Source organism: Podarcis vaucheri (genome assembly GCF_965113315.1).
Source record: "Podarcis vaucheri genome assembly, chromosome: 14".
NCBI lineage: Eukaryota > Metazoa > Chordata > Lepidosauria > Squamata > Lacertidae > Podarcis > Podarcis vaucheri.
The window spans coordinates 36,800,897-36,827,610 of record NC_138752.1 but is presented as its reverse complement, the minus strand read 5'-3'; the positions used below and the strand labels follow the sequence as shown (position 1 = coordinate 36,827,610).

The 26,714-nt window shown below is 44.7% G+C and overlaps 1 protein-coding gene across 1 annotated transcript in view; it reads left to right on the top strand.

Annotated features, from left to right (window-relative positions):
- The window catches only part of DNAAF8 (dynein axonemal assembly factor 8), a 96,289-nt gene that overhangs the window by 44,317 nt on the left and 25,258 nt on the right, over window positions 1-26,714 (top strand). The window contains 13 exon segments of the mRNA XM_082199257.1: window positions 1,626-1,820; window positions 3,880-3,996; window positions 6,068-6,212; window positions 7,176-7,485; window positions 9,332-9,438; window positions 10,187-10,341; window positions 13,890-14,037; window positions 15,200-15,331; window positions 16,356-16,553; window positions 17,745-18,077; window positions 18,600-18,662; window positions 18,973-19,026; window positions 22,336-22,505. Coding sequence (XP_082055383.1) covers window positions 1,626-1,820; window positions 3,880-3,996; window positions 6,068-6,212; window positions 7,176-7,485; window positions 9,332-9,438; window positions 10,187-10,341; window positions 13,890-14,037; window positions 15,200-15,331; window positions 16,356-16,553; window positions 17,745-18,077; window positions 18,600-18,662; window positions 18,973-19,026; window positions 22,336-22,505 — 2,127 coding nt within the window.

The window sequence follows — 26,714 nt, the reverse complement described above, 5'->3', positions numbered from 1 at the left end:
CTGCAAGCTGCCTCAGTGCCACAAAAAACAAGCCTCCTGAGCCCCCTGTTGCTTTACAACGAGCTTTGTATCTGGTGTTTGCCTTCTCTTACAAAGGTGCCTTCAAAATTCTGTCTGCCAGCAATGGATGCTGTTGTTCCTCTTCTTATTTGAGGCATTTGTACAGCTGACATTCATACCAGTCGAGAGGGAAAACCTGATGGGAAACGCATAAACCAAATCTTTCCGAAATGTCAGTTGCAGCAGAGAGAGAAAGCAAATAAACACCCGGGCGCTGCTTTCTCCTTTGGCAGCCTCCCTGGGGGGTTCTTTTGTTGCTTGGATTTAACTCTCCAGCCTTTCTTGGCAGTGGCGACATGCAGCATCTCTGTGACCTCCTTTAAAAACACTTTAATAGACACCTTGTGAAAAAAACCTGACATGTTTATCTCGGCAAGTTATCTCCTTGGGGACCATTGCCTCATGGATCTCTTCATGTGGCAGAGAGCTTTTTTTGTTTAAGAGTTGGAGGAAAGAGTTGTTTAACAATGCTTCATCTGCTGATGAGTTCAAGGTCCTTGCAAGACAGCCTTGAAGAGTATTCAAATGATATATACCTGCTTTTAGCTAGGTTAGCGCCCTCAGATAAGGAGAAGGATGTGAGGGAGAAAGTATTACTCATTTGATCTCTGTGTGGACGTGCGGTTGGGGGTCCTGTGCCCTTGCAGAACAACACCTCAGAACCTTCTGGAACTAACAAGCATGAGCAAGCACTCATGGCCTTGTCTTGAGGAACATATGAAGCTGCCTGATCCTGAATTAGATCATTGGTCCATCTAGTGCAGGCTTGTTTTCACTGACTAGAAGCAGCTGTGAAGAGTTTCAGATGGGAGAGGGGCATTCCCAGACCAACCCGGAGATGCCAAGAATTGAATCTAGACCTTCTCTGTGTAAAGCAGATGTTCAGCCACCAAGCTACTGGCCTCCCCCTAAAAACTGATTCTCGTCCTCATGGTTCCAAATAAATGGCTGATGAAACTAGAAATGGCTGATATAAATAAGGAGATGCATTATACTGAGTCAAGCCATTGGTCCATGTAGCTCTGTATTGTCTTCACCAGGGATGGGGAACCTGTGGCCCTCCAAATGTTGTTGGACTACAACTCCCATCATCCCTTTCCATTGGCCATACTGACTGGGGCTGATGGCAGACAGGTCACAGTTTCCGCATCCTTGATGTATACTGTCTAGCACTAGCTTTTCAGATTTCCTTGAGATTTATTTTCTGTCCATGCCCATGATAATCTACTGGAGTGCCCTTTCCTGTTGGGGGAGCGGGAAGAGACCAAAATTCTGCTGGTAACATCTAAGGAAGGATGTGTTTCACAGTCTGTTTATGAACTATACATTATCTTTTCGATTTAGGCAATTATAAATGTTTGTGATTCCTATACTACCCACTGCAAATAAGTCTGCTATGTACTAATGCACAAAATATGGGAAGCACTGCTGAGCTGTATTAAGATGCTAATAAAATCCCCTCCACTTTTATGTCCCAGAATACCATTTCCACTTTGCTTCTCATTCTAGGTATTTTGTTTGTTACCAGAGGACCAGGCCATTAATCTTGTGTTCCTTTTTTGCAGCCCAAGAACTCCCTTCAGGGAATGTCTCTGTTCCATCAGCAGAGTTCCATGTTTCTCTCTCAAACGTCTCTCTTGGATGTTATCTGGTGGAAAGCACAACTGGACAGTCACATGCAGAATCAGTCATACCCCTTCCTTCCTGAGATTCCTCCCATCCACCTCAGCCGCTTTGCTACCCTTAACTCAGATTCCATGGTAACGTATCCATGCTTTGCCTTTGCCCCTGTTTACTGATGCTGACATGGGCTGGGCAAATTTGTCAATTTCCGTTTCTCATTGCATTCTCATTTGCACATCAGTTTGCAATTTTTTTAAAAAAGTCCTCATGAAAATTCATCTGGATTTTAGTTCAATTTTCCCCCTAATATGTTTTAATGCAATTTTGTCTAATATACACATTTTTGCAAAGCAATTTCCCCTGCCATGATGCATTGGATTTTTAAGCGCACCATCTCCTAGTATATACATTTTTGTACATATTACTTGGCTGGAGAACTGCATTGCAAAATCTGGAATAGTGTGCATTTCAAAGGCTGTGTTTCAGTTCTTGTACTGTTTCAGAAATTAAGAATTTGAAAGATTTGGCATCAAATGTGAACTGAATCAAACTTCTTCCCCGTCCCTACCAGTGGCAACACTGCCAATAGTTTTAATCATGGTTAAACAAAGAAGGAGTGGACTGATGGATTGCACAAGCTTTCTCCCACCCGCTGCAGCTCAGAAGCCCAGGTTCAGCTAGGGGCTGGCATAACCATCTCCAAGAGCCTTTCATTCCACAGAGCTGGCATGCTAATGTAAGTGGTGTGTCCGGCATGAAAGCCTGGAAGGATGGTGGAGTGCTAAGCTAGGCTCCAGGCCAAAGGGCTGCCCCTTTAAGCCTCCGTGCTCCTCAGTGAGAGGGCCCAAGATGTGTAGTCAGGGAGGAAACAAAAGGGTTGAGTTGAGAAAGAGAAGCTATTGGAACAGGTTGTCTGCTCCCTGAGCTCTGTCCAGGGTGCTGAAAGACCTGCTTTTCTTAACCTCCTTATTTTACAGCAGGGGTCAGAAAACTTTTTCAGCAGAGGGCTAGTCCACTGTCCCTCAGACCTTGTCGGGGGACGGACTATATATTTGAAGAAGAAAAAATGAATGAATTCCTATGCCCCACAAATAACACAGAGATGCATTTTAAATAAAAGGACACATTCTATTCATGTAAAAATATGCTGATTCCCAAACCATCCACGGGCCGGATTTAGAAGGCAATTGGGCTGGATCTGACCCCTGGGCCTTAGTTTGCCTACCCATGTTCTACAATCTACAGGAACCCTATCCCTGATGAAAACTTTTCTCTGTTTCTGGCTGCTCTTCTTTTACACTTGAGGCTGCTTGCAGGATTAGTACCTGTCTGACTATACCATGAGATATGCCTCACACAACAACAATAAAAAGGAGGGGGAACTGTCCACTAGGGCACAATCCCTTGAGAACAGCCATAGCTCAGTGGTAGAGTATTTGCTTTGCATGCAGAAGGTCCCTGATCCAGTCCATAGAAACCCCAGAGAACTGCTGCCAGTCAGTGCATACAGAACTCAGCTAGGTGGTTTGGCCTGCTATAAGGCAGCTTCCTGTGTACCTAAATTCTCATGTGTGAATGCCACTGGAATTAATAGAGTTGATAAGAATATAGTTTCCATTTCAATGGAATTTATTTATTTATTTATTTACATTCCACCTTTTCATATCAAGGTGGTGCACACACCTCTCCCCTTCTCTGAGTAGACCCACTGAAATCAATGAAGACTGAAATCCATTTATTTCCATGGGAACACTCTGAATATGACTTAGATACAGCCCAATCTTATTCAGTCCAAGGTGGATCAGTTTACAAAGCAGTTTGGATGAGCCATTGTGGCCATTAGTTTCACAGCAAATGGCCTTTTAATCCCCAATGCATAGTGCTCCCTTTGAGTGTAGTCACAGATCTGTAGAGATTCTGGGTGCAACATGCTGGAATTTCTTCCTGCTGGGTTTATTTGCCCAAAAGTGTCAATTAGGGCAAATGGTGCAACTGGATTTAGCTCAGTCTCCCTAGCATTGGACTGGCTGGCACAGAAGCAGCAGAGGAAATGATGTGTCAGTGACTAATGCCTCTGCTGCGCCATCTCTTCTGATTTCAATCCTTGGCATTCACTGTACTGTCTTTATTCTCAGTCCCTGCCTTTGAAGAATCAAGATAATTCACAAACAACAGCTCTCCCTTTGTGCATTTCAGGCGCTGGAGAAGGCCTTTGCAGTGCCAGCTGGGTTTTACTGGCAGACCGTAGAGACGGATGAAAAATACTTCCCCAGCAGCCGTGATATCAGAGAGAGCAGCGACACAGATAGTGAGGTACAAAAGAACCAACTCCCACCCCACAAAATATCTGCCTCCTTGCTTCTTCAGAAAGCCCAGGTCATTCATACTGTGCAGGCCTACATCCTGCCAGTGTTAGGTCATTCAAAGGTCATGACAATTCTGTATGGAAATGAGAACTTCCTAAAGCAGGTGGCCCTCAGAAGACTGCCTGTGAGAAAGGTTGCCCACCCCTGCCCTAAAGAAACAACCAGGAATACATTATTTCACATTATTCTATCCTGTATGCCATGATCATTAATTCAGAGGCCCAAGTGAAGTGAAGCAGCTGACCAGGGAGCTGGGGGCCTTCTTTGTGGTGGCACCACTGTTGTGGAATGCCCTTCCCAGAGACACTCTCCTGAAAGTTTCTTTATGGTCATTTCAGTGCCAGGTGAAAACTTCTTTTATTCTACCAGGCCAGGTCTTTGTCCAGGGTCCTGACCTGACCTTAGTTTCCAGTCTATTCAGGAGCCCTGGGTCATCACTTGATCTCAGTGGTGGATGTCACTGTGGTTCAGGACAGATGGACCAGATAGATCCATACCTTCTTATAACCCTTAAGTGTCCAGATGATTTTTACAGTTTGAACTGGTTACAACTGTGAGATGATCTCTAGATAAGGGACAGGGAACCTATGGCCCTCTAGATGTTAGTGGACTCCAAAATCCATCATCACTGTCCATAGGCTATTTTGGCTGAGGGCGATGGGAGTTGGAGTCCAGAAACATCTGAAGGGCCACAGATTCTCCATTACTGATTCAGACAGAGCCAGGGCTGAAGAGGGTTTCAGAGGCTACTGGCTTGGGATAAGGCCTCATGTAAACAAGTTTTGATAGAATAACCTGTGGGTTGCAGAAGCAGGTGCTGAGGTCAAGTATGTCCTTGCAAATGATTTGCAGATTCCAGCTTTATTTTTTATTATTAAAAAATAGGATCAGCATCCTTTATGCGATGGGGAATTAACTGCAGGATGGTTTCTTATCAGTCAGTTGAAGGCAAAGTCAATACACGGGGAGCTGTAATTAGTTAGATAGAGCAGAGCGGGTTTTATTCTTCTAGCTGGAGAAGGCTTTTTATTACTTTAGTAGATTTATAACTGTATTTATTATAATGGAGTAAACCTCAAGATGCTTTTACGGAGAAGGAGCATTTGGTAACACTCCATTTCAAGTGCCCGATAATGATGAATTCATTGGGTGTTTATTGGCATAAGAACAAAGCTAGTTCTTGGAGGTAATTCAAAATAAAGTGTTATAGGAAGAATGCATATCCTCTAGTCAACCCAACCATTAGAAAACAGCTATTCTTTCAGGAGCTAGACCCGCACACTTCTATAGAAAATGTTTTGTTTCAGTCGGTAAGTCTGAAATCAGATCAAACACAATTCCAAGTGAATCACATTCCTAATGGTGTCTTCATTTCAGCTGGTGGTGGAAGAGTGAATACTTTGGGACCAGCAATGTAAGTGCAAGGGATTTAGGATAATCCTAATCTCTTGCAAGGCTGGGCTTAGAAAAACAACTAAAGCCAAAGGGTATGTGCCATTACTGTGGTACCTTGGGTTAAGTACTTAATTCGTTCCGGAGGTCCGTTCTTAACCTGAAACTGTTCTTAACCTGAAGCACCACTTTAGCTAATGGGGCCTCCTGCTGTGCCGCTGCTGCCTGATTTCTGTTCTCACCCTGAAGCAAAGTTCTTAACCTGAGGTACTATTTCTGGGTTAGCAGAGTCTGTAACCTGAAGCGTATGTAACCTGAAGCGTATGTAACCCGAGGTACCACTGTACTGTGTAGACCAGTGGGAGTTGGTAGCCCAAAACATCTGGAGAGAAAAAGTTGGGGGAGAGGTGGATCTGTACTAACTGCCAATGGCTCCCCAAGGTTTCAGAGAGGGATCTTGTTTTTTGGCTTCATCCCTTTCAAAAAGGTGTTAAATCTGTGAGGATTCTCTCTCTGAAATCTGAAAAATAACCCTTAATTGCAAATTTTAAAATGTCCCCTCCTCCTAAGCGTGTGTCTGTCTGGATCCCTATCTGTTTTCTTCCTGCTTTCTGTTCCCTGCTCAGGTTGCCATGGCACTGCTGTTTGAGACCCTTCTCAGAAGCCCCCTGGCTGTCCATCACACACTCCAGCTGATTCTTGCCTCTGGTTTGGATATCTGTGGATTCCGCCTGCTCTACCCACAGCCGGACATGTTCCTCTCTAGCACAGGTGAGAGGCATGGAGTGTCTGGGCAACTTGGACTGCAGCACAACAATGGTAGGCAGTTATTGAGCCACCATCAGTAAACTTCAGGTACATTCTCACTGTCATAAAATAGTAAATGGCAGACAGTTATTAAAATATGGCAAACATATTGGGCTGCAGCAAGGAGGGAATAATAATAATAATAATAAATTTTATTTATATCCCGCCCTCCCCAGCCGAAGCTGGGCTCAGGGCGGCTAACAACAATAAAACAGTACAAAAGTACAACATAAACAACATTCTAAAATCATTCATTATAAAAATTAATTAATTCAAGCCACTAGCAACCATTGGGCCAGAGCTCTGCGAAGATTGCCGAGGGAGGGAGTCAGGCTGTGCCCTGGCCAAAGGCCTGGTGGATCAGCTCTGTCTTGTAGGCCCTGCGGAAGGATGTCAAGTCCCGCAGGGCCCTGGTCTCTTGTGACAGAGTGTTCCACCAGATCGGAGCCACAGCCGAAAAAGCCCTGGCTCTAGTTGAGGCCAGCCTAACTTCTCTGTGGCCTGGGACCTTCAAGATGTTTTTATTTGAAGACCGTAGGTTTCTCTGTGGGGCATACCAGGAGAGGCGGTCCCGTAGGTACGAGGGTCCTAGGCCATATAGGGCTTTAAAGGTTAAAACCAGCACCTTAAACCTGATCCTGTACTCCACCGGGAGCCAGTGCAGCTGGTATAGCACCGGGTGAATGTGATCTCGCAGCGAAGACCTCATAAGGAGTCTCGCTGCAGAGAGGTAAAGCATCTGTTTTTCATATAGATGATGCCCGGTTCAGTCCCCGGCATCTCCAAGTGGGAAAGACTCCTTTCTGAAACCCTGGAGAACCACTGCCAGCCATTGTAGGCAGTACCAAGCTAGATGGATGGAGAGTCTGACTCTCAGGTTCTTATGTTCCATTTTGTGTCTTCACCTCTCTTATTTCTCTTCCCCAGTAACACCACCGTCTTGTTATACCCAAGAGAAAGGGCCCTGTGTGCTAGCACTGAGCCTGAGAGGCCCAAGAGCCCGTGGCATCCTGCAAGATATCATGGGCCCCTCTGATGCGCAGCTGGCCAGAGTTACGGACTGCCACTCAATCAGCGCAATCTATGGTTCAAGCCGAGCCGAGCCTCTTGCCTACGTCCCTCACATGGACAGCCTAGTACACAGGGAGCTGTGCTTCTGGTTTGGAGGGAGGGTGAGCTGTGACGGGACGCTTCACGGTGGAGTTCCAAATCCTGTTGGCAAACGCAGCAAACCAAGGTGACAATCCCAGATGGGTGTGAGGTGCTGGAATTCTGCGAGAGTAGCTTGTGGGTAGTATTGAGCTGAAAGATCTCCATGGAAGGAAGTTTTTAGTGAATAATCGGTGGAAGGGAATGTTAGCCAAGTCACTTAAATAACACAGATGGAATCTGGGGAGAAAAGTCCTGATAGTACTTCACTGAGGATACTGAGCAAAAAAGCAGCGTCCAGTTTAAGGAGAAAGGAACAGAGAGGTTTTGTCTTTTTTTGTTCAGTCCTTGTACATAGCAGGGAGGCATTCAACCAAACATACAGAGGAAAACTCCCTCAGAATTACATAGCCAATCAGACCTCATGTGACCGCAGTGAAGATCATGCCACTCTGCCTGGTTGCTAAGCACAGCTTCCAACTGTTCCCTTCTTGATTAGTTGACTGTTGAAGGATAGCCATGTTTTAGTTCATGCATTGGTTTAGGAGGTGTGGAATTAAGTAGGTTCTCATTGAAATGCAAACCAAATCTGATTTCTCCCCCATCTGTAACTGCATCATCATGTAATGTATTTCCAAGGGGGGTTACTGAGCAGGAAAAGTGTGATGACACAGCTATCAATAGGATCACAGCTGCTTCTTGCTTTGGGAGCAGCAAAACTAATTTGGATTTATGTATTTTTTAAAGCAGACAATCTATTGCTGACCCCCCTTTCCCCAGGAAGCCAGTCTCGGCTCCTGAACATTTGTAGAAACGCCCCACCCCCCACTTTTTAAAAAAGTTGTGGGAATTTATTCTAGGGAAAGTATGCTCCAAATCACACCATTAACTTGAACTGACTGTAAAGATTTCAGCCCTGACCATTAGATTATGCTTGTAATTTTGAACACCCATGCCCAGAGAAATTTCTTTGAGAATTTTGAGCTGCTGGTTGGACAAGAGAGAGCGAGAGAGAGAGAAAGAGAGAGAGAGAGAATTTTCCTATTCCATTACCAGCTCTGATGTTCTGTACATTTCACCTTGCTGCTTCCTTCCTCAGCTGGCCAAAAAATGTGTGAATCTGAAAGATGGCTGTGAAGGCTTTTTATCAAGGCTATAGAGGCTGAGGGGTGGTGAGAATAGATATTGCTTGCCAAAAAAATTGCTGTTTGCTCTGGTCTTTTGATGTGATGTTGGCAGGTGTAAAAAGGACTGGGCTGTGTTTGAAACTTTGCAGTTCTATCCTTGTTGCTCTGCCACAGGGTTTTAACTACATCCTATGATAAACTTCATCCAACAAGCCACTTCATCTGAAGTAGGGATGGATGAGTCTGTCAATTTTGGTTGCTCACAGTTTCTCATTTTTCCAAGCTTAAATTCGGTTCTCCCCATTTCTGCAGCAATTTACCAATAGTTGTGGGTTGTTGGTGTGTTTTTTAAAATACTTGTGAAAATTCCTCAGTATTTTAGTGTGAGTATTTCGTAACATATACATTTTCATGTGCGCTTTTGACCAATATACACATTTTTGCAAGCACATTTCCCTAAAATAATGCATATTTGTATTTTTTTAATGAATGTCTGCATTTTTATGCTCACTGTCACCTACATTTTTGTACGCATTGTTTGGCTGGAAAAATGCATTGCAAAAATTCACAGAAGGGTGAATTTTGAAAGGTAATGGTCTCTTGATTAAGGTATTGCTCTCAGCAAACCTCAGCCCAAGTAGTTATTTGGAGGGAATATTTGTATAAATGTTGGTGGATTGGTGCTCAATGCAAAATGCAATTCCCGGAATTTGCTGGGGCACAACTGTGTGGGGTGATCCCACCTGAATTCTAGAATGCAACTGTTCAATATGTCTGTCTTTCTCATTTATAACACTTCCACCCCAGACTTCCTAGGCCTTCACTCCACAAAGCAGATGCTGACCAAGAACCAAGCAACTTGCAGGATGCTACAGCCTTATGGCCTCCAGCGGCTCTTGTCTCTACCACCAAAGGTTATTCTTGCATAGCAAATATTGCACAAGAAATTGAATCTCCTTTCCTTATAGAACTCTTCTTTCATGCTGCCACCACTTATGTCACATTAAGCTCAGTCCTTAGCATGCTAATTTGGTAATGTAACCCTCTGATCATCATCTGATGCCCTGCTTTGTGTGCCTCCTCCATGAGAGGTCCAAAGGGTGGCAACATGGAGTGGCTCCCTGTTTGTGGAATGTTCTCCCTAGGGAGGCCTGCCTGGTGCCTTCATTATTCCTGTTTAGGTGCCAGGCAAAAATGTAGCTGTTCAGCCAGGTCTTTGGCTGATTATCATTCTAAGTCCTTTTAAATGGTTTTTTTTTGGGGGGGGGGTTGGTTTGTTTCATTCTTGTTTTTATTATGTACTTTGTGTTTTTATGTTGTATTTGTATGCTGTGAACTGCCCTGAGATCTTCAGGTGAAAGGTGGTATAATAAAAAATAGTAAGTGGAATAACAGCAACAACAACTCTCTGGCCTCCCATCTGAAATTGCCTGCATAGAAGATTCAGAGCAACTTGGCCCTCATGCCTCCTCCTTTGCTTCCAATTTGTCTCTGATTCCATAATTTGGCAACAGTGATCAGAACAAAGGACAAGGATGATATTCTAGCACCAGACTTCTTCTTGGGATTAGTCACTCGTGAAAAGGTCCCTGCAGTGGTACAAAGAGCCCCTCAGAGCCAGTTGGATAACCTCCTTCTGCTTCCCCGCCCCACATTTCCCAGGAGACATTATTTTGGTGACATCGCCTGTTGTGCCTCCTCACATCTACGGCCTTGTGATTTCAACCTGCACCCAGAGAGGATTTGCACTCCAGGGGACCAAACAGCTGCAGCTGTCGCCCAAGCAAGCTCACGTGCTCGGTGTGCCAGCAAGTGAGGTAAGACTGTGATTGTGGGGCTCGTACCCTTGAGCCCTACTGAGTCCTGCACCCCTGTGCGAGGGGCAGAGGGGCAGCTCTCAGTACCTTGGGCCTTCTCGCCCTGCCTATTTTCCTGCCCTCTCCAAATGAGTGAAGACTGAGAAGAACAAGGAGAAGGAGGAGGAGTTCCACCACCCACCCTCTTAGCCTCGTTCTGGTGGGACAATGCCAGTTGGGCCCAGAGGGAAAGGTAAGACATATTTGAACTGTGGAACTAATGCTCACAGGAAGTAGTAGTGATGGCCACTAACTTGGATAGCTTTGAAAGAGGATTGGACAAAGGCTATCAAGGGCTGCGCTCCACAATGGCTATGCTCCTCCTCCATGGTTAGAGGCAGTAATGGAAATCAATTTCGTGGTGGGTGGGAGTGTTATTGTGCTTGGGTCCCACTTGCAGTTTTCCCACTGGGGCGTCCGTTGTCCACTGTGAGAATAGGATGTTCAACTAAATAGGCCATTGGCCAGATCCAGCAGGCTCTTCTTATGTTCTTATGGGCATTGGCAAGAGTTCTATTGCCTTTCAATATAGATGGCAGTGACAGCTGTGGTCAGTGTGGTGTGAGAGCCAGTGTAGTGTAGTGTGGTGTAGTGATTAAAGTGTTGGTCTAATACCTGGGAGACCTGGTTCAAATCCTCACTCCGGCAGTGAAGCTCACCTTGGACTGGTGTCTGTCTTTCAGTCTCACCAACCTCACAGGATTATTGTGGGAAGAAAGGTGGGGTGGGACGGAATCATGTATGTCGTCTTGAATTCCTTGGAAGAAAGGTGAAATATAAAGATGATGATAATTCAGCCATTCTACCATGCTCCTCCTTCATGCATCCTTTTTTTCTGTGGTAATAGCACACAAATACAATACGTTCCCAGGAAATTGTTCCATAGGTGAGCGTTTGCATAACGAGTGGACGATTTCCATTATTTCCTATGGGAACATTTCTGATCCGTGATTTGTTCAATCTTCCACCTCCCTCCATGGTATCTTCCTGAAATGGCTGCAGCCAAGCACTAAGGGAGAGACAAAGGGGGGAAAATGATTTGTCTGATCTCTCACCTTCCCTCCCTCCATGGTTTCTGCCTGAAAATGGCTGCTGCTACCAGCAGGGCACAAACAAGCGAGGAAGTAGCTGCTTGCACATCTGAACGAGCCATTCGTGTAGCAATAGCGGGACCTCTGTATTGAGCATTGTGTTAGCAGGATCTGTGTGTACATCCAATGTCCTAACATAGTTGCAAAAAGTGGGTTATTCCCTCTAAGGCAAGAATGAGGAACCTGTGGCAGCCCAGATCTTGGGGACTCCAAATCCCATCAGCCCCAGCCAGCATGGTCAGTGGTCAGGGATGATGGGAACAGGAGTCCAGCAACATCCAGAGGGCCACAGGTTCCCCATCTCTGCTTTTAAGACATGGGAAATAGTTTTCTTCTGGTTTTTTATTCTGTCCTTATTACAAAGCTCCCACAAGTGTGGTGAGCCAGTGTGGTGTAGTGGTTAAGAGCAGTGGACTCGTAATCTGGTGAACCAGGTTCGATTCCCTGCTCCTCCACCTGCAGCTGCTGGGTGACCTTCGGCTAGTCACACTTCTCTGAAATCTCTCAGCCCCACTCACCTCACAGAGTGCTTGTTGTGGGGGAGGAAGGGAAGGAGAATGTTAGCCGCTTTGAGACTCCTTGGGGTAGTGATAAAGCGGGATATCAAATCCAAATCCAAACTCACAATATATGCACTCTGTTGCACATGCAGGGTGTGGACACACTGGCCATGTAGCACACTTGAGCTTCATGCGTTGATGAATGAAAAGATAGGAACATGCTGCCTTATACAAAGCCCATTTCGCTCAGTACTGTCTACATTAACTAGTAGCAGCTTTCCAGGGTTTCAGGCCAGGATCTCTCTCAGCCCTACCTGGAGATGCCAGGAATTGAACCTGAAACCAGCTAAAGCCATTGCCTTCACAAAGCAACTGGTTTGGAAGGTTCTGCAGCCTCTTCTACTAGATTCCAACCCTTAATGGATACAGGATCATAGGGTCACAACTTCTAAGGCAGAGCTGGGGGACCTGTGGCTCTCCTGACATTGCCAAACTTCAGCTCCCATCAGCACCACCGAGCATGCGCTGCAGTCAAGGATGATGGGAATGCTAGTTCCAACAGCTGGATGGCCACAGACTCTGCTTAAGGATCCACTTGGGACAGCAAGACGTCTTCTCAAACTGAAATCAGCCCCTGAAATTGGCACAAAAAGGACGTTGCTTTTCCAAGGAGATCCCATATTGTTGATGACAAGCTTGCAGACATTTAAAGTTTCCCGTGGGATGAAAAGGCAACAAGACGAACACTTGGGCACATAATACAACCTTGCATCATCAAGCGGCAGCTTCCTGACACACCGACGTAAATGCGATGATGAATCACCGCGCTGAATCATTGCCTGAACCACAAGAAATGTTTGAGGAGCTGTCTGGATGAAAATTCAAGGGTAATAAATGTCCTCAAGCCCATTGGCCTGGGAGACACAGGCCAACAGTGGAGCATCCTGCAAGTATTGAAAAGCCATAGGTGGCGGTGGCGGTGGGGGAACTTGGTTGTCAGGGGCCCAGTGATTTTATGGATTTCCCATCTGGGAAAAAGGGCAGCATATTTAAGGGCATGAGAAGATCCCTGCTAGATCCAGCCCATTTTCCATCTAGTCCAACATCCTGTTCTCGCAGTGGCCAACCAGATGCTCGTGGGTGTTGAGGCAGGTTTTGGGGGCATGTAATTATCTGATGCTTTTTAAAATCTCCTGCACCTATCTCTGTTTTTATTACACTGTGGTGGCTCGATTTTTTATAATGTTATTTTTAGAACATTACTGTATTTTATAATGGATTTCAAATCTTGTTAGCTGTTCTGAGCGATGTGTAAGAACTAGAAGAGTATATATTGTCATATAAAGAAAGAAATACATCTTCTGGCGAAGAGCCATAGCTCAGTGATAGAGCATCTGCACACAGAAAACTTAATGTATTGGGGGAAAGTTTCTAGTTCTGGTGTGCAAAGGGGTCTTTTTTCTATGTAAGGAGATCTTGAGGGAATGTGGGGTGGGTTGTGGAAAACCAGCCATGCAGTCAGCTGCTTGCAGTCTGAAGTGGTACAACCCATGAACAGTTTTTACCCATTTTTGCAGACTAGGCCTAATATCATTGTGAAACCAGCACAGAGTCATGAGCATATTGTGGTATTGCAATGGCAGAGTCACCTCAACCTCTGCAATGATTGACTAACGTAGCAAGCCCTAAAATTAGCTCATTAATGATCAGTGTTCAATTTAAGTTTTCCGAAGATAATACATTAGTGGCGTATTTTGAGTCCATTTCCAGGAGTCTGCAGAACTGCTGAAATTCTTGTGTGTGGGAGGATTTTGCTCAGATGGCGAGTGCCCAGTGGAACATTCTGACACTTAGCACTTTTTCATAAATTGGTTGCCTTGCCATTTAGATCGAAAATTGCTGGCTTGTGTCATTTCAGGTAACTGTATTTTGTCCTAGTGAGGCTTCATATATACCAGAGAGGAGTTTCTTGGAGGATAAACTACCCAGCCAAACACGTGTGCATTGCCTGGCTTTGTTGTTGAGAAAGGAAAATGCCAGCCATCATGTCCCTGCATTGCTCAAAGGTAAAGAAAAGCACGAGCACAAGAGGTGGGAAAGTGTGGTCCCTCCAGTTGTCCTGCAGGCTTAGCGTACATACAAGGGATGCATGATAATTGCAAGGAAAACAGAGAAAGGAGTGGAAATTGTCAATGCTCACTTATTCGTCCTATGTCCAGAATGGAAATCAATCCAGTGAATACGATCAGTATCTGCTGCTGTTGTTGCTTTCAGTCCACAAATGATACGTAATTGATTACATCGTGTGCATACTCAGTTTGCGTTGCCTTTCCTTTGGATTTAAATGAATGGGGTGGAGTGTTATATACAGTCGTACCTTGGTTTTTGAACAGTTTAGTTCTTGAACGTTTTGGCTCCTGAACGCCGCAAACCTGGAAGTGACTGTTCCAGTTTGCAAACTATTTTTGGAAGCCGAACATCCGATGGGGCTTCTGATCGGCTGCAGGAGCTCTCTGCAGCCAATCCAGAAGCTGTGCTTTGGTTTCCAAACATTTTGGAAGTTGAACAAACTTCTGGAACAGATTCCATTCAACTTCCAGGGTACGACTGTAGTGACAATTGGGTTACCAGTCAATTCTTCTTCATAGGGAACTCTGGGAATTGTAGTTCTTTGAGGGGTGTCTCCTTGTTGGGACCCTTTACAAACTACAATTCCTTTGGGGGAGGCAATGACTCTTTCAAGTGGTATGATACTGCTTTAAATGCACAGTGCAGATGGGATCTAGATTACATCTGATCCAGCAGGTTTCTTCTTTGCCTTGCAGAAGGCAGTATTTATCCATTAGTGTATGTATGCACACATATGTATAATTTCATTTTTTAAAGAATCATGTATACAAACTCAGTAGTAACTCATAGGATTCATCCTTGGCCAAAAAGACATCATATTCAAACCAGCACTCTGATTGGCAGGTTGCTGAAACCCTGCCTCATAAAAGTAATGGCCAGGTCATCTTTTCCATCAGCTTCTGTGGTGTCTCACCAGCAGAAGATTGCTGTGGCTTCCAAATGCACTTACTGTACTATGAAGTTTCTTGAATGGGCAATTGGAAATATGAGCCAGGAATATCATACATAATGACATTGCTATTAGATTGTACCATAAGCAGACTCAACCATCTCTTTCTTTATCATTTGTTTCTGTTTCATTTGTTTGTTTTAACCTAGGGCTTATGAGTGCACTGGCAGAGAAAGGTTTCTTGGAGGACATTCACAGCAATTTGCACTCCCATGCTGAACCAGAACTCAGTCTGTGTTTTCATGCAGTTCCTTATACCGACAGTTTGCTGCAGGAACTGGGTGCGTCACAGCACAGACATAATCTGTAAAGTATTAGGAATCTGAAGATGGAGCTAGTGGCGAAGAATCCATGGCTTCACATTATGTTTGAACCCAACCAGTGACCATGTTCACACATAACAGCCCATCATAAACCAGGTTTTGTTGTTGGTTTAGCAACCTTAGTTGGTTTGGGCAAAATAAGCCTCACTTCAAGCTTTAGACATAACACTATGTGGTCTCCTTAGTGGTTGATCCACCTGATCACAAAAAGAAAGAAGGCTGTGTGCACATTCACTTATAATCTCGGTTTCCTTTCAGGCTATGAATGACAAGAGAAATTGCATTGTAATAAAAGCTAGCACTACTATCAGCCATGATGAAAACCTGACAAGGCTTTAGTAAATAGAAGCGGGTTTCCCCTGCCCCCTAAAATAATTCAGAGTAGATGCTGAGTATATATGAGGAAGGCTATTCCATAGTTGGAATCAGGGGCATAGGAAGGGGGCCGCGGGCTGCCCCAGGTGTCATCCCTGAAGGGATGACAAAATGACACACTGCGGTGGGCAGCACTTGCCACGGGGCCTGGCCTGCAGCACACCTGAGCCGCACGTCTCTCCTGGAAGTGACGCGGTGGCTTGGGGCCCTACGCTGCCCAAAACGGCAGTGTGGGGCTTGTGTCCACCAGGTGGACTCTGTGGGCAGCTCGCCATGGCGCCCCCATGTGTGGATTGCTGCGGTGCCCCCATGGGCGGCTCGCCCTGCCCCCCCTGCACCGGGTGCCAGAGCAGCTAGCTACGCCCCTGGCTGGGATAGCTTAACCTTCAAAGATGGGAGCGCCTGGAGCAGACTCCCAAATGGAAACTGAAGCATATTTCTACAGCGACTTCTTTCTACAGCAGGTGTAGAAAGCATGGCCAGGGATGATGGGAATTGTAGTGCAGCAACATCTGGGGGGCCAAATGTTTCCCCACATCTGTTCTGCAGCAATGGAGCTATAGGTTTCCTCTGCAGTAAAAAAAAGCCCCCCCCTTTTCTTTTGCAGGTGGCAATTTTAGTGTTGTGCCAGATCCCTCGAACATTCCCCTGGAGGTTTTGCACAGTCGGATGTATGCCTCTGAGCCTGAAATGGAACAAGTGGTCCTGTTGACCTTCACTGGAAAGGAAGCCATGAAAAGCGCAGGCAGTGTCCTTCACCAAATCCTTGCACTAGGCTGCAGGAAGCAGCCTGCTCAGACTCCAGGTCATTCCCAGCTTAGAGCCTGTGTGATAGAGAACATAGCCTTGATGCAGAAACCCTATATGCACTGTGATTAGGAACAGGGCAGAAATTCCAATCAGTTCATTTTAAAGGTGAACCTATCTAATTTGCACTTTCCAAAAGCAATATGTGAACTAAAATACAGCCCTTCTTTAGAAGTCACACTTCTTTGAATTTTGCAATGTAGTTGTCCGGCCAAGTAACGTGCACAAAAATGCACTGTATTCGGGGGAAATTGCTTTGCAAAAGTGTATATTTAGCCAAATTGCATGGGGAAAAGGTGTGCATTAGGAGAAATTCACAATACAGTGCTGGTGAATTTTCATGAGGAATTAAATAATAATAATTAGCAAAAAATGTGGAGTCAATGAAATTGATATATTTTCCCACCCTAATATTGATATATGCATTGTGTTTTACACATAATTAGAGTAAACATCAAAATAGCCCTGCTGGACCAAACCAAAGACCTATCTAGCACAGCATCATGTTTCAGCCAATGGCAAGCCAGGCGTCTATAGAAATACAGGGCATGAGCACAGTAGCCCTCCTTTACTGTTCCCCAGGTGGCTTGGCTCTCACTGGATGAAGGATTCAAACTCAGATTGCAGATACTGTATATATTATGCATAAAAGTTGGTGAAACTGACATTAAAATGCATTCTATTTAGGGAAATTGCTTTGCAAAAATGTGTGTATTTGGCAAAACTGCATACACATGCGAATTTTAAGAGAAATTCACCCAGAAATCCTGATGAAGTTTCACGAACACATTTTTTAAAAAATTGCAAACTGATGTGCAAAGGTTGAGAACTGAAGTTAAGATTGGAAAGTCATACAGTGGTGCCCCGCAAGACGAATGCCTCGCAAGACAAAAAACTCGCTAGACGAAAGGGTTTTCCGTTTTTGCGTTGCTTCGCTAGACGAATTTCCCTATGGGCTTGCTTTGCAAGACAAAAACGTCTTGCGCTTTTTTTAAAAAGCCGCTTGAAGAGGCGCAGTTGCGACGGACCATGCTTCACAAGACGAAAAACATCGCAAGACGAAAAGACTCACAGAACGAATTCTTTTCGTCTTGCGAGGCACCACTGTACTGCGATTGGATACCAGGGGAGGGACTATTCCGCAAGGGGGCAAAACAGTAATTCATGCTGGCCATGTCTCTCTCGGCAGTGTTGAAAGACTTGGACCTGCCATTTGAGCTTCTCACTCTGAAGTGGTTGCCTCACCTCACTCGGATACAGGCTAAGGAAACCACACCCTTCGAAGTGGGAGACAAACACTGGCAAACAAGTATTGATTCGCTTATGAGCAGCCCTGCCCTCGTCTGTGTGCTGCGGAGGATTGGTGCCTTTGTGGTCCTTGCTGAAATCCTGAAAACACTAAATCCGCACAACAGCAAAGTGAGCTCTGGCTCCTGCTCTCTTCTGAGAGTGATGTCATCAACCCCAGAGACGGCCTTCAGGCAGGCAGCGCTCTTCTTCACTGAGAAGGATTTTGTAGGCGGTGGGTAGAGTATTTTCATTCTTTCCCTTCACCAATGGAGCTGATCTGGACCATGGCTTGGCTGAAGCTTCTTTTGGTGTCAGAAAAACCCAATGGTACCCTTTCTGCTAATTAATGCAAGACACTCTTCTCTTACACTTCTCTGTTTTTAAGCTGCCATTTGAGACGGTGACCTTGCATTGCCTAATTCTTTCTAAGCATTTGATAAACCAAGAGTCCTTTCCCACAGGCTTCATGGCAGGGAGAAGGATAGGGGCAAAAGTAGAATGAGTTGGCTCCACCTGCTGGTGGCCTCCTGCTTTACATCCTCTCTGTTCCAATTGGCACTTGTTACCACTGTACCAAATTCTTTTTTGCCATCCTGCAGGAGACCTTTCTTTAGAAGAACAAGCATCTCTCAGAGGTTTTTGCATTTGTTGTTTGGATAGGCCTTTGGCTACTGTTCTCTTTGCCAAAAAGCCACTGTGGATGTTTTGTCTTTTTCTGCTTCCTCACAAAATGCCCATCTCCATCCTTTTCCAGATCCCAAACGTCGACCTGCCCTGAAGTACTTGCCACCTCCTCTACAGCACCCCCAGTCTGAAGGTAAGACTTGACCTTGCATCCACTTCTTCAACACATCACATAAATTTATTTTGGGAAGTTGCTACCAGGAAGTCATGGATTCCAAGATCGCTGACCCCCCCCCCCCCGGAAACAAGATGGTCAGGCAGGGAGGCAGTTTTATGAAACCCTTTGCTCATTCCTGGAATTCCCACTTTCAATCCCCAAAAAAGTTCTGAACAGAGATTCGCCTCAGCTCTGTCGGCAAGGTCTGCCACTGTACAACTCCATGACGAGAACCCTTTCTGTTGTTGCTCTTGTGCACTAAAGTCCTTTCACTTTTCTTATGCAGCAGGAGAGACTCACACAAGCCATGCGGAATTGCTCTTCCACTCCATGCAAGTTGGTAAGGATGCCAAGGCTAAGCAGGCCCTGCTGCTTTCTTGGGGAAAGGTGGATCTGTCAAATTCTGTGCAAAGGGGGCCCCATCATTAAAAACACTGGACTTAAATGGACTTAAATAAGGCCAGAGGAGAGGCACCTTGCACGCTGTCTTGGAATGTCTTCCTTTGCCTGAATTTACTTCTTTGGAGAAGAGAATATACACCACGCTTGCCATCCTGGAATTTACTTCTTTGGCTGCTCTGCTTATTTGTAGCCAAGCACACATCTCCAGTACTTGGGTAAATAGGGCACTTTCTCACCAACCTCAGTCTGCCCTGAGCCAGCCACCATCTGCCTGCCTTCTTCCTTGCAACCAGCCTTGGCCCTGACCCTGGCATTAATGCCCTCCTCATAAAACTCAGCGGAGGAGGAGGAGTTGATTCTCAGGCCCTCCAAGTGTCCCTATTTTCTGTCCTGGTTTCTGATTTGCTCCCAGAATGTCCCACTTTTCCTTTGGATGTCCCTATTTTCATTGGAGAAATGTTGGAGTGTATGGAATTATTTGACTCCCAAGCTGTCGGAAGGCAATCCTGTATAGGGAAGTTTTAGTAACGTTTAATGTTTTATAATGTTTTTATATATGTTGGAAGCTGCCCAGAGTGGCTGGGGCAACCCAGTAAGATGTGTGGGGTATAAATAGTAAAATTAGCATTATGGAATGGGAAGTCCCTATTTTCATTGGATAAATGTTGGACGGTATGGATTCTGTCTGTCATTGACTCTGGTTCCCCCTACGGTTGGGCTCCTGGCCTACTGTCCCACCAGCCCAAATGGGCATCAGCCACCAGTGCATGTCTCAGAATTAAAAATGGGTTTCTTATATGGGACAGCCTACTGATCAATAAAGATAAAGCATTGATCATTGTGGGGGTTTTGTTTTTAAGCCCTAAAATGCTAGTCAATATATTAATGGAGAAAAAGACAGAACTGGAGATTTGTCGCCAGCCAGAATTAGTCACGATGCAGCAAATTCAAGATTTCCAACCCTGTGTTTGCAATCTAAGATTAGTTTATTATGCTATGTTATATTGTTTCATTTATGACTCTATTCCTGCAAAGCAGCTGGAAGCGATTTCACAGTATCATAAAAGCATGTCTAAAACAATTGCATCTAGGAGAAGAGTTAAAACAATTACATCTATAAAAACAGTTTCAAATACAATACAGATACTGAGCAGGGGTGATTTTCAGAGAAGCAGCAGGAGGCTGCTCCTTGCCCAGTTTCCTCCAGCGGGGCTCTGGGACTAGTAGGAAGCCTGGCTGAAGGAAAAACAGTCTGGGTAAGGGGTTGCAGGAAAGAAATGGCTGGCAGGGGGAACAATTATACACCCCATTTCTGTTGCAAATGCCCATCTGCTTTCATGCATTCGTATTAGGGAGCAGAGTTTCAGTTTCTATAGAATAATATAGCATAACATTGAGCAAAGAAACTTAGAGAAAAGCTTTTAAAAATAGTCTACTAGGAATGAGCAATCCCTCCACCTTGCAAAAAATAAATAAATCGCTGTCCTTTTTGCAAGCTGTTGATTTGCTACAGAATTGTAAACAAGAGCAAAGTGTTTGACCACTTAACCATAGCAGTGATCACACTTCTGCTGCTGCCTTTTTCAAAACCTGGGGTTTTTACCCATGAGATGCCACAGTGAGAGGAAAAGGCATTGCTCTCTTTGTGATTTTACTTTTGACATCCTCATCACACTGGCTGTGTTGAGTAATCATGAGGCCAGTGCAGAGTGAGGGCATGCTTTCCTCCCTCTGCATTGATCAAAAGCCAAGCAGAGCTTAATGATCTCTGTTGCTGTTGTAAATGAAAATATGCCCTTTTCCCTTATGGGGTATCCAAGAGCCCATATAGAGTCCTTACATAGGTTCCCTATTGGTAGGAGAAAATAACAGAGGCCAACCAGAGAATATTGAGAAGCAAAGCAGCTAGTAAGCTTGATCTTTATTGATCTGTTGCAACAGGGTGCTCCCCCCACATGCAGGAGAGGAGGAGGACCCACAAAAAATGCTGTGCAAGGGCTTATAAAGACTTTTGAAATTCCCATCCTCTAGATCAAGACCACCCCCAGAAACATTATGCATACATCACAGAAGGGGTGTAACCTAAGACCACCCCTCAGATACATCCCAGTAAAGGCGGTCTAAAACAGAACATTTGCATGTTGTTTTTCTCCTGTCGCAGTTTATCTCCTGTCTGGCAAGTTACTTGATTGGGTTTCCTGGGGAGCCTGGCCATTCTTTTGTAGTGGTAAAATACTTATTTCCTGGGCCAGGTCACAGGCTCACACCCTATTCATATCTTAAATGAGTCCTTAAGACAGGATTTGTGAGGAAAGAGACAATGGGGAGACTTTTCCAGTTTGACCTTGCAGAGAAAACATTTGGTCAGTTTAGGAATCAAAATGGTTTCAGGTTGGTCTTCCTGTGCTGACCTATGTATGTGCGGTTATGAACATTACCATATATTTAAGATCATAAAACTCCTATCACATTGCCAAACTATGGACAGGTGGCAAAACGTGATGAAGACGAGGGTGGGAGCTTTTGTGAAAACTCCTTTGGAAAAGCCCCCTTGTGATCTGGCAAAGTGTGCTGGCAAACTGCTACTTTAGCTCTAAATAAATCTTGTAAAGAATGGAGAAGATTGCTAAAAGCAATCCAAGACACTCAAGGGAAGGAAGTTACAAACCTCGAGGAGCAAGTTTAGAAGAGACACTGGCAAATGACATCATTTTCCAGCACGGAGTATTCTCACTAGTCTGAATGAATGTTATGACTAGATCATATGCTGCCTACAAGAAATCTAAAAAATATATAAGTTTTTGAAGGCAATCGTGAAATATTAAATTCCACGTCTATCGAGGCATATGACTCACATTTGCTAGAAAGACTGTAAAGGCTTCCCCCAAAAAACATAGCAGGTTTTATTTTTAAAAAATCAAGGTTGTGAATCAGTGTGAAGAGCCAGATTTGGAAAGAACTAAATCAGGGACGAGGACACCCCCCCACACATGCCTATTGGAGTCTGCATTCCCTAGGGGTAATCTTTGGAGAGGCACGTCGTGTGGTGGGGGCAAAGTTTTCTAAGGTGGAAATTTCCATTCTGTGACCTGCTTCCACCCGCAGTCAGCACACAACTTGTTAGAATCAACACACTGGTTTACTGCCTCTCCCCCCGCCCCTGGGAGAGCTAGGCCATTGTTCTGCTGATTACAATGCTCCATAGTGCAATACCTTTACATCCTCCTTTTATTGATCTTTTATACAGGAGCCCAAATCCTCTACACTGTGCTGCTGCTCAAACCAGGCACATGGACCCGTAACCTAGCAAGGATCCTCCGGAAACTGGATCTAGAGAAATTCAGCCTGGTTGGAATGAAACACATAGACCTCACCCCAAAAGATGTCAAGGCACTCCTCTCATCTGAAGCTAAGCAGGTTTGTTGGAATAAAAGACCAAAGGGCATCAACATAAGAGCAATACATCTGACTGGGCACTGTGAGAAAACCCAGGGTGCTGGGCTGGATGAGCCATTGGCATAACATAAGAAGAGCCTGGTGGGTCAGGCCAGTGGCCCCTCTAGTCCAACCAGGTGCCCATGGGAAACTATAAGCAGGACCTGACTGCAATAATGTTCTCCCCTCCTGCAGTTTTTAGCAACTGGCATTCAGAGGCATCAACCATCAGGTTAGTAGCCATGGCTAGCCTTCTCCTCCATGAATTTGTCGAGAGTAGAGAGACTACAGAACACGAGAGGTGGATGAACTGGGCATAACTGACAGTTCTGTATGTCATTTACAATGCTAGTCTTTTCAGGTCTCAGACCTAGCTTTTAATATCAACCTACAGCATGGAACCTACTTTTCATTTTATTATTATTGCATTTTTCCTTCTCTCTCTCTTTGCCTTCATCTCCCTTTTGTGTTTGATTGTCTGCTTTCTTCTTCTTCCAATTTTCTTTGGGTGCTTCTAGACTGCTACTGTTTTCGGGATGCGTTTTGAGCTCAAAGGCAGCGAATTCAGGGCATTCAATTACAGCGAGCTCAGTGTCCTTGAGGAACAAATTTGCTTCCCCAAAAGTCCGGACTTTTTGCAGTAAGAAAAGTGAGGAGGAAATGTATGGAAACTGCGGAATGACAATTATTTGATGTGGTGCTATGTAACCTCCATACAAGTAAATCAGCACGAACACTCAGCAAACAGCTGATTTTGTACAGCCTCCCTGTGCATGCCAATTGGGATGACTACTTGGTCAACAGGTCATCAGTGTGTTCTGCTCACTTGCTCTCCCCTTGAAAGCAACACAACTTTTCTTCCTGAGAGTATGACTGCACTTAGATTGCCAGAGTTCCCAGAGTTGGCCCCAGGTTCTTGGGGTCTTTCAGGCAAGATGTTCTCAGATGACCCCCTTTAAACGGTGAACCATCTCCTTTAAGCTGCTTTTTCTAAAAGCCACTGGATAGCACTCCCACTGAGATGTTGAAGACTGTCCCAGTGGGGTGACACAATCTCCCAGTTCCCAGTAGGAGGGGCTGCCAGCTGCACTTGCCTGAGATTTTCATGATCCAAGGGAATGCTTAGATGTTTGTGCGGAGCAGAAACAGGATCTCTCTGGTTCCTCATGTTAGGGCACCCACCCCCCACCAGCCCATGGGCCTCAGGAGGAGCCCAGTCAACACCACACACTGACACTGAGTTTCATTTGCAGTCATTTGTCTTGTGATCTGCAGCAATCTGAGCTGATCATTATTCTTTTTCTATCTTCATCATCAATATAGACATTCTGAGTCACTCCTCCTGGCCTTTGGACACCCGGTGCATGATCTAATGCATTGCTGTGGCTTTCTAATCATATTAACCATTGAAATACTTCTCCTTGCAGATCAATAGCAATGCTTAATTTTGAAAAGTCACCCTAAAGTTCTTATAAATCTGACTCACAGCTTTATAAAATGTAGATTTGCGTTGCAAAGGCCTACATCATAAGTGTATGGAGCTGCCTTACCCTTCTTCAGATCCTATTTTATTTCTTCATACATAGCAGCTCTTTCTCCCTTCTGCCTCTTAATATCTTGCAATTTCCCGCATTAACTCTGGGAAAGAAATAACATGGATAAAATATCAGTAAGGCACCTGACTCCAAAAATACAACAGGTTGTTTCCAACTAAATCCTACTCAGAGCAGACCCACTGAAATTAATAAAGCCCCTTAACTTCAATGGGTCTACTTTGAGTAAGACTAGCATGAGTCTTTGCTGATATCTAGCAACTTTTTAAAAAGTTTATGGTAGAACTGGATGCTAAAAATATATATGATGATACTGGTGCCTAGGATTCTTCAATATAATTTTGAAATTATACTATAAGGTGAGTAAGAGGGGACATAATAAAGGTGTATTAATTATGCAAGGCGTGGAGAAAATGGGAAGAGAAAAGCTTTTCTCCTCTCTTAATGCTAGAATTCAGGGACATCCAAGGAAACTGAATGTTGGAAGATTTCGGAGAGACAAAAGTAAGTACTTCTTCACATAATGCATATTTAAACTATGGAATTTGCTCCCACAAGAGGCAGTGGAGGACATCAACCTGATGGCTTTAAAAGAGGATATTTAACAAATTCAAGGAGGATAAATCTAACCAATGATCATCAGCCACAATGGCTAAATGTGCCATTTATGCCTCACTCAAGAGCTGCTGCACCTAAGTCCTGCTTTTGGGCTTCCCACAGACATCTGGTTGGAGACCTCATGTTCTAATACAAAGATTATTTTCAGGTTTACTGTTAGGCCACTTTGAGCACTTATGTAACATATGGTGAAAAAGTGACTCATGCAAGCTATCAATAAGTAGAATTTTTAAAATGGTTCGGTTTTCTTTATCATCAGCAATCGGCTATGAATCATGAGGAAGCAGGTTATCACAGTCATCCGACAGAGATCTTTTATATTCTTCATATAGCTCAGTGGCAGAGTATCTGCTTTGATCCCTAGCATCTCCAGCTAGGGCTGGGAATGTCCCCTGCCTGAAACCCTAGAGACCTACTGCCCATCAGTCCAAACAATAATGATCCAAACAGGCCAATGGTCTGACTCAATACAGTGAAGGGCTGTATCCCACCTGCCTTGCAAGCTGAAAAATCAAGGTTGGATCACCAGCCTCCCCAGGTAGAACTGGGAGAGTCTGCCAGGCAGTGCAGACCCTGTTGAGCTAGAGAGACCAACAGTCTGATTCAGTATAAGGCAGCTTTGTAGGTTCCCTAGGTTGAGAACGAAACTTTCCAATGGGGAAAGGCTGTGGTTGTAGATTATTCAGAAGGTCCCAGGTTCAATCCCTCCCATCTCAAGGTAGGGCTGAGATCGTCCCCTTTCTGAAATCCTGGCGAGCCACTGCCAGTCAGTGCAGACAGTATTGAGCTAGGTGTGTCAATAGTCTGACTCAATAGAAGGCAGCTTCCTATGTTTTGGGGAAAGGGCCACAGCTCAGCAGTAGAGCATCTGACTTAGCATAAGGCACTTTTGTATGTTCCTAGGCTATGAGAGAAGGTTGGAGTATACAAATCTTAATGTAATGTAATGCAATAAGCTGTGGCCCTCAAATTCGTTCAGCCTCCCAAGAATTGCAACATCTCTTCCTCAGTTTCTTTTTCAATATCGTCACACCACCTAAAACATTTATGCATGTAAAGACTTTATGGCGTCGTTCACATTGGAGTATCTCTCCGCTCAAGCCAAGGCTCTTGCATCTTCTTAGGGAGTCTTTAATCTGTATGTATCTTTAATCTTTATGTACAGCTCTCTGTAAGTCCCAAACCACTAAATTAGAGATCTAGTTTTACAAGAATGTATGATGCTGATGCTGAATCATTTATGAAGCATTTGAGTTTCTCAAACTGATTGAAATCTTAAGATTCATATTCTATAGAGGAAAAGCACTGCTTGCCAATGGGGCTGACTTGCTAAGAGTTGGGGACACTGGTGGGTCAGAAATGAGGGTTGAGCATTGGTTTCATCACAGGGGAAGAAATGCCTATGGGTAGAGTCAAGGGATAGAGAAAGTTCAGAAGAGCCAGGGGTGTGTGGCTTGTCTAGATCTCAGAATTGGGGGGCATCAGCTGTCATTGACATGATAGCACTGTTCAATCCTGGTCAAGCCAAGACTCAGAACAAGCCAGGGGTGTGGAAGGCTTATTGTTGCCTAAGCACCATACATTTAAAGTACTCTTACACCACTTCAACAGTCACAGCTTATCCCAAATAAATAGTTTGCTAAGTGTGTAGGGGATCGTAAATGTGAGAAGTCTTCTAACAAGTCTCAGCACCCTTAACTACAATTCCCAGGGGTTTTTTTGGGGAAGCCATGACTGTTTAAGTGGTATGAGTGGATGCTGTGGATGTGGCCAGAATCCCTATCTGAATAGAGCCTCTTCCTGTTGGAAAGAGCCACTCCTTTTACCTTCACAGCTCTCCTCGACATCCCCCATCTGTCTCCTCGACAGATTCACCTGCTACCTGGGCCTTTTCCCACTGAAGGTGCCGGAGACAGAACCTGTAGCCTGTAGCCGTCACTGCCTTTTGCGGAAGTGAATTCCATCATTTAACTATGCACCGTGTGAAGGACAACTCTATTTTGTCTGCCCTGTGCTCATT